Consider the following 7,777-nt stretch of genomic DNA (forward strand, 5'->3'; position numbering starts at 1 on the left):
ATAGAGAGCTGGATTCTTTAACAGCAGCCAAAGCTGTAATGATAACAAACAGGTCACTGTGTTGAACCAAATGGAGTATGACATGCAATTTACTGTCTATAATAATTTACAGGCAATTTTCGAATCATTGGAGGTAATACCGAGTGCGTATATTAGCTACGCTTTTGTTTCTTCTTTCCATTAGCTGCCTTTTATTATTTTGGTGGTCCTTTCATTACACGACGCCTCCTGCTAGACATCGGAGCAGGAAATAATGGAGATGCAACAAAAAGGAAATTTGTCCATTGAATCACTTGTTAACATCTTGGAAGGGCTTGGCAGAGTATAACCGAAACAGCTGGCTAAAATTAGTCTAGGGGTAACATTCTGTGATTCCAATTCCTAGTAGCATTCCTGCCTCTAATTAGCAAGGATAACTGAGAATGGGCTGTATTTCACTTTAGATAAATTTGACCCAAGACACTGGCAATGATACTAAAGGATTTTGTGTGCGAGGGATGAGCAAATGTGAGTAGAAATTTAAATAGTTTTAAAATATGTATAAACAAGTAAGGCAGCCAGAAATTTCATAATGGTTCTGGGAAGAACATTCTGCAGTCTGAAAAATGTTTGGCTTAGAAAAATAGACATCTCAGATAATGGAAGGGCATTATTTGATGTCATGGATCACAATTATCTTCTGTATGAAATCAATCAAGAGAACTATTTTTAAAACTATGCGGTGCTCAGGCAAATGAACCATCTATATAACAAGAGGCCCTGGAGATGGGCTGTTTGTTACCACTCCTCCAATGTTGGGGCACAGGTGACATCTAGCCCAAAGGCATTCCATTTATTACCCTCACTACTTGATGGTCTTATATTTTGCATTAGCAACATGCTTTACAAATGATTTAACCACCAACTTCATATGTCAATTAGCAATTAGTTGTATGTAATATTCTTGGGGGAGGAGAAACTCAGAAAAATTGTTAGAGGCCCCAGATCATGCTCATAATCTAAGACAGAAGCCAATGCATATGAATATAAGTGCTTAATTGCAGCCCTTGATTCAATGATTGTGTGTACAAATACAGCTTTCACTAAGGACATCATTAATGTTATTTATTTGTTAAGGTTTTGTCTCAAGATTCAGTTTGTAACTGGATAACATTGAATTAGGATTGATGTCAAATGCCTTCTCTTAGAGGAAGATTTATTAATCGAACACCCTAGCTGCAGAATTCTTTTATAAAAATATAAACCAGCTGGGCACTGTGGCTCACACCTATAATCCTAGCACTTTGGGAGGCTGAGGCGTGGGAGGATCCCTTGAGGCCAGGAGTTCGACACTAGCCTGAGCCACAGCGAGACCCCGTCTTTACAAAAAATTAGCCAGGCATGGTTGTGTGCACCTGTAGTCCCAGCTACTTGGGAGGCTGAGGCAGGAGGATCACTCGAGCCCAGGAGTTTGAGGTTGCAGTGAGCTATGATGACACCACTGCACTCTAGCCTGGTGACAGAGTGAGACCCTGTCTCAGAAAGAAAAAAAAAACATAAAAAAAAACCCGTGTTTAATTGTTAGAGCCTGGCTTTTTTTTTATATTGTTAGATCAATAGCTCCCTGTAATAATTAATTTCTGAAATTGAGTTATATTCTTGTGCTTGAAACCCATTTATCTGAGAGCTTTCCAGAAGCATAGAGATACTTCATTTCACCTTACAAAGAATCAGCTGAGGTGAAAAGCTTTTATTCCCTGTCTTTGCCTTAAAAGCTGTATCTAAAACCCTAGTTCCAGTGGATAAGAGAGAATAGTTTTTATAAGAGCGTTTCTACCAATTATTTAATAGGCTGTCTTTGAAGAACATTGTCATCTCTAAAACATATGTGGACCTTAATACCTTCTAGCATTGCTTCTCCCCAGAGAGGCAGTGCTGCTTACAAATGAGGCCGTGACAATGGCCTTTACAGATGACAATGCCAGTTACCATACAAAGTGCTTTCCCACATTCTGTCATAGGTGCCTGCCAGCAACCATGTGAGGTAGGCATGAGTATCACAATGAAATCTGACACGAAACATTACATGACACTAAACGTGTGCACCATCCATGTATTTTCTTCTGGATTGTTCTATAATTCGAATACACGGCTGAATGAGTAAAAAGAGTATTCCTACCATGTAAAGCAAACCACATATATAGAAGGAAAAATCGTATTTTTGGGTGATGTCGTAGATCCACCCTACAAAACAAAAAAGAATATATTCAGTGTGACATAGTCGATGCGCCCGGGTTATCTGTTTACAGGGATCGGTCGAGGCGTGCGTAAAGAAAAACAATAACATAAAAAAACTTATAATCTTTTCTTCTAACAGGTTAAAAGCTATGAATTCTGGATATACTTTAAAAGTAAACCAAGTTTTTGAATTTGTTATTTGATATAAAAATGGGGAAAAAAAATAACAGACTCTTTAGAAGTGGCTCAGTAAAATGCTCTGTCATCTTTCCTTAATCTACAATTTGAAACAAGAAGGGCAAAAAAGATTAAACATAACCTAAAAATAATGATTCGGTTTCAAAACTGAATCAGAACAACACTGACATATGGACGAAAATGCACCCAACTTCTGGCCGGTGTTACCAGCTGTCCGCTATGGACCGCTGTGAATTATGACAAAGTGAACAATCCACTTGCCGATGGCGCAGAGGGGGGCGGATGTGCGCAGAGTACGCGGTGGGACTGTCTATAGTCCGCAACGTAAAGACATCGATAAATACAAATGAGGCTCTCCTGTTCCACTCATCCCGTGCGAAAGCTGACCGTATCGTTACAACAGCTAAATCCTCGCTTTTCGTATGATCAAGCGATTGAGAACCGATGGCTCCGAGTAACAGACCCCGACAGCTGAAACAAGTTGGACTATTATTTATTTATTGCTGCTTAACGTGAGCCTCAGAAATAGGACAAAACCCTACTCAACTGGAAAATGAATTTTGTCTTTAGTTCAGACTATTTATATGCCTTTTTGTTTGAGGTGGTTGATCATAAGCTCCAGGCCCCCGTGATGTGGCCCCTGCCCACCTCTCTTCCCTGGTGCCCTGAGCTTACTCACCAGCGCAAGTCAGACCGAGGACTTCGGAGTTTCAAGGGCATGTTGCTTGGTTCCGTCTGTACGTGTACTGCTCCCCGCTCTGGCGGGGACAGTCATAAATACCAGCCCCATAGGGTCCCCTTCTCTCCGCCCCACCTGCCATTTTTATTCTACAGAATATGTTAACAGAAAATGTCTGCCAAGTATATTATGTGTTGCTGCAGCCTTAAATTAAATTCATTATTTTTTTAAAAAAAAATCTTGCCTCTTTCCTCTAAAAGTAAAAGCATCTCCACATGCCCCAAGCTTCAAAAGTAACTCGTGTCAATTTTTTTAAAAAGCACACCCAACTGCAAACACTTTAATATAGCACAACTTGCAGGAGTTGTCTTTAATTATATGTTCAACCAATCCCATAGGTTTCCTCCAATCTACCTTTAGGACTTATTCATAAATAACTCTGGATCCTGCCATCTCCCTTCGGTGCCTACTTTAATATTTCCTCTACTTCGAACGCAAACCCAGTCAGGTGCAGAGCAGGTCAGGAGAGACAGGACTTTACCTGGAGCTTGGCCCCTCAGCATGTGTCGACACAAGCCTTGCCCGCAAGCGGCCTTCCCCACTCACCCTTCACCCACTTCTCCCTCGAAGTCTGATCTCAGTTCCTTCATTTGGAACCTGGGAGCCTTGGCGACCCTGACCCAAGCACCAATTCAAATCAATAGCTTCACAGTAAAACCTGGCTCCCTATTAAATTGCATTCTCTTTCCATGTGAGTCTGTCAAATGAGAATAGCTGTTTTTCCTGCTAATTACATAAGTACTTCCAGTTCATGGTGAAAAACATTGCAAATTATTGTTAAGGTGTTAGATTTTATGGGACTGGAGGAGATAATGTGTCTATTCTTGGTCAGCCAGATCTTTAAAAGAGTTGAACTGAATGCCCGGCAATACTATAAATGAACTACATCAAGAAGTTCATGTTGCTAAGTGACATGGTTGAAATGTCTGTTCACTATCTCTGACTGTACATTACATTTTTCTCCTAAATGAAAATGTGTGATTGTCTACCATGGTACTAAATTGTACGAGGTTCTTTAATGCCAGTAGAAATCTCTTTGAGAAATGGAAAACACATTTATTTCCGAATGAATTTTTTAGAACAGGTAGTGTGAACAGTAATTTTCCTTGCTGCAAACCCAGCTAAGTAATAATTTCTAGCCCATCTCAAATTTCTAACAAGAAGTTAATGTGGGCATTTAATTACTCACATTGCCAGGCACTCTGACCCTATGGTGGATAAATGCTGGGCTTACATCTCATTGCAATGTTGGCTGCTTGGCCTGAAAAGTCAATGAATTAAACACAATGCAGGTAGTCCATGAGTGTTGTTTACCATTTCTTGGTGCATGAGTTCAGTGGAAGGAGAAGAAACCAACAAACACAAAGAAAGAAAGTCCACTGTATGTTGCTGGCCTAGACAGGCAGATCAGAACATTAATTTTGGAGTTCCCCTAGCAGCACGTGATGATAAACGATGGGTTAATAGCTGGAGCTACAGCAGCCATTGTATAATCATGAGGCAACTAGCAAGAGGAAAAGGCCAAGGGGATCTCTAAGACATTGTCTCACTATCAGCCAGTGCTTGGGCTCTATATTTCTGGTCATGTGCCACAATTAAGTCTGTTTAAACTATCATTGTCAAGATATTCTCTTATAACCAAATGCATCCCTACCTGATACAGAATTCTGCATGAGACCAGTGAGCAATTTCAGCTTTTTCAACTGCCAGTATAGTTTGCTGCACTGCTATAGTTATTCACTACTACCTACAAATGCTGCATCTGCATCTCTGTATGGAGACAACAGGAGCAGCCTGATCCAGGAGGAAACCCATATGTAGCCATGGAGCTTCCTAAAGTGACTCTTGGGGCCTTAAACCTTTAGTCAGCTAGCTGCCAGTTGTCAGCTGAATACACAAAAATCTGTGATTTCTTGAACTTCAAATTCTAATGGTACTTAAAAAATGGGTTTGTTGGCACAGCCCTTTGCTAGTGGGGTCCTAAGAGAGGAGGTGACTTTAGGATTTAAAGAGAGACTGGGAAGGAAGGGGCAGAGAGGGCTCTGTCCTACACCATGGAGTTCCCCCATCCACTAGGAAGAGTGTTCCTGCCAGAGGGTGTGAGAATAAAAAGCATGGAGAGGGCAGACAGGCAGGGGTGGGTGGGGAGGGAGGATGTCTGAACAGGTGAGGCTGCACTAAGTTATCCTGAAACACTGCATGAAATCTCTAGCAGCTCTGACAATCGCCACTGGTCCTTGCTCGCCCTCTGACGGCCACCTCCAGAGAGCACCTTTGTGTTGATGTTTGGCCCCAGCCCCTGCCACCCTATGTGGGCTCCTGCTTCCAATTTTTGGACATAAGATAGACCTTGTCACCTTTGCCCAGTACCTGGCATCTTGGGGCTGAGTCCACCTGCCCAAACCTAATTTGCTTTTCCACAAAGCCAAAACCCATTTCACAATGACAAGTTAAGAGAGGTACCAGCCCAGACACAAGACTCCTCAGTGCCCGCGACCTCTGGTCCGTCCACTGCAGGAAGCAAATTCTCTGGTGAACTGAAGTGAATGCAGGGGAGAGTTCTCACCCTTGATGTTGCCAACTGGTGGCCTCAGGCCTGTGGGAGGCAGAATGCCCCACCTCCAAGGATGCACATGTCCTAATCCCTGGACGCTATGGATGTGTGACCTAACATGCAAAAAGGACTTTGCAGATGTGATCGAGTTAAGGACCTTGGGATGAGGAGATGATCCCGGACTGCCCAGGTGAGCCCGATATAACCACGGGCATCCTTATAAGGGAAAGGAGGACGCAGGGAGCAAGGGAGAGGGGAAGACGAGGCGCTGCTGGCTTAGAATATGCAGGAAGGGGGTGCAGGAGCCAAGCAATGAGGCAGCCTCCAGAGGCTGGAGAAGGCAAGGAAGCAAGTTCCCCCGGAGCCTCCAGAAGTAGTGCAGCTCAGCCGATACCTTGACTTTCGCCCAGTGGGACCCATTTTGGACTTCTGACCCCCAGAAGGGTAAGATAATAAATCTGCATTGTTTTAAGCCACTAAGTTTATGGCAATTTATTACAGCAGCAATGGAAAGCAAATACGGGGCTAGATCCAGCCCATGGATGTGTCGTGTTGGACCTACACAAAGAGTTCTAAAAATCTGAAAGTGCCACCGAAGAGTCCAGATTTCTACCTTCACTTAGGGGGAAAAAACAACAATAAGATCTGGCAACAATTCTCAGTATTTCTTGGTGACAGAAATCGTTGGAGCTGGGCAGAGGCTGCCCTCTTCAGACGGGCAGGGGCCCTGCAGTATCCCAGCATCCTCACCTGCTTTCTTGCCTCGATTTACCAGCCTGGCAGCTTTAGCATGAGGAGAAGGATCGAAAGTTCCTAACTTCAATGTAATATTCACTATAACGTTAATGACAACACGCCCCACACCCTCACTGTCTGCATGCACGCTGAGGTCTTCAAACCCCGGAGAGTTTACCTGCAAAAGGTGGTCCCAGCAACGCAGAGATGCCATTAGCACAGATGATGATGCCATAGGCGTTGGCCAGGTGTTCGATGCCAACCAAGTCTTCAGTCACGACAGGCATTAGGGAGAAATAACCGCTGGAAAAGCCTATCAGTGCACAGATGACCGCCAGGCCGGCATACGTGTGCATCAGCGGCAGAATAAAAATACAGACGACGAGGGTGAAGTTGGCCATCAGGAAGACATTCCAAATGCTGATGCAAGGTAAGTCGGCCACGATGCCCAGGATCACTTTTCCGAAGATGTGGACTATTGCTATAATTGAAGTCAGAGGGAAAACATCGTTCTGCTCCGATAAATTATACAAATTGACTATTTCCGGGAGGTGAATGAAGGGGATGACAAAGCTGCTGTATGCAAACAAAGCCCAGAAAATAAAGGCTACAAACATGCGATTGGTAAAGAGCGAGGCCGTCCCGAAATAGCCCGAGTACCAGTCCGAGAGCCCCGTCCTGACCCTCATGGTCAGTTGGCTGACGGTCTTCAGAACCCGCAGGGCGCACATGTTCTCCCTGGGCAGGGCCTGATCTGGGCACTCCTGGGCTTGCAGGTCACAAAGGGTGTCCCCGTTCCCCAGCCCGCCATCCCTCTCTTCTGCTCTGCCCAGCCGTCCGCTTGACTTCACAGATTCAGCGGAGAGCTCCGGGAGGACTCGCGGATCTTTCTCTCCTGGGTTGTTTCCGTCTTGCTGAGGGGAGAGGGGCCTCATGAGCGCCCCACAGACACACAGGTTTAAGGAAACAGCACCTTGGATAAACATCGCATTCCGCCACCCGTACTCCTTGCACAGGTACTTTAGCAGCACGGTCATTAGGAATGTACCAAATCCTGTGCCCGTGGTGCTGAGGCCTTGGGCCAGGGCTCGTCTCTTCTGGAAATACTTCCCCACCATGACCACCGCCGGCAGGTAGGCCATCCCGCTGCCAAGGCCTGCGCGGGTTGAGAGGGAAAAAGGCACACAGTACACCATCAGTGGCCGGAGCCAGAATTTTAGCATTTGAAGATCATCTGCATTCCCTTAAATTAGCGTCTATGTATACTTTTTCTTTCTACAAAGAAACAATAGTGATTTAAAAAAGCAGCACTGAGGACAAGAACCAGTAGGGAC

General features: G+C 44.5%; 1 protein-coding gene across 1 annotated transcript in view; it reads right to left on the reverse strand.

Moving 5' to 3' along the window:
* Positions 1-1,989: 1,989 nt before the first annotated feature.
* Positions 1,990-7,777, reverse strand: part of LOC105808755 (monocarboxylate transporter 14) — a 27,746-nt gene continuing 21,958 nt past the window's right edge. Inside the window, exons 4-5 of the mRNA XM_012642482.1 lie at positions 6,622-7,599; positions 1,990-2,223 (exon numbers count right to left, since the gene is read on the reverse strand). Of these exons, the coding sequence (XP_012497936.1) occupies positions 2,072-2,223; positions 6,622-7,599 (1,130 nt within the window). The 3' untranslated portion in view covers positions 1,990-2,071. The remainder of the gene's footprint in view (positions 2,224-6,621; positions 7,600-7,777) is intronic.

The sequence above is a fragment of the Propithecus coquereli genome, unplaced genomic scaffold (assembly GCF_000956105.1).
Source record: "Propithecus coquereli isolate 6110/MARCELLA unplaced genomic scaffold, Pcoq_1.0 Scaffold18, whole genome shotgun sequence".
Taxonomy (NCBI): Eukaryota; Metazoa; Chordata; class Mammalia; order Primates; family Indriidae; genus Propithecus; species Propithecus coquereli.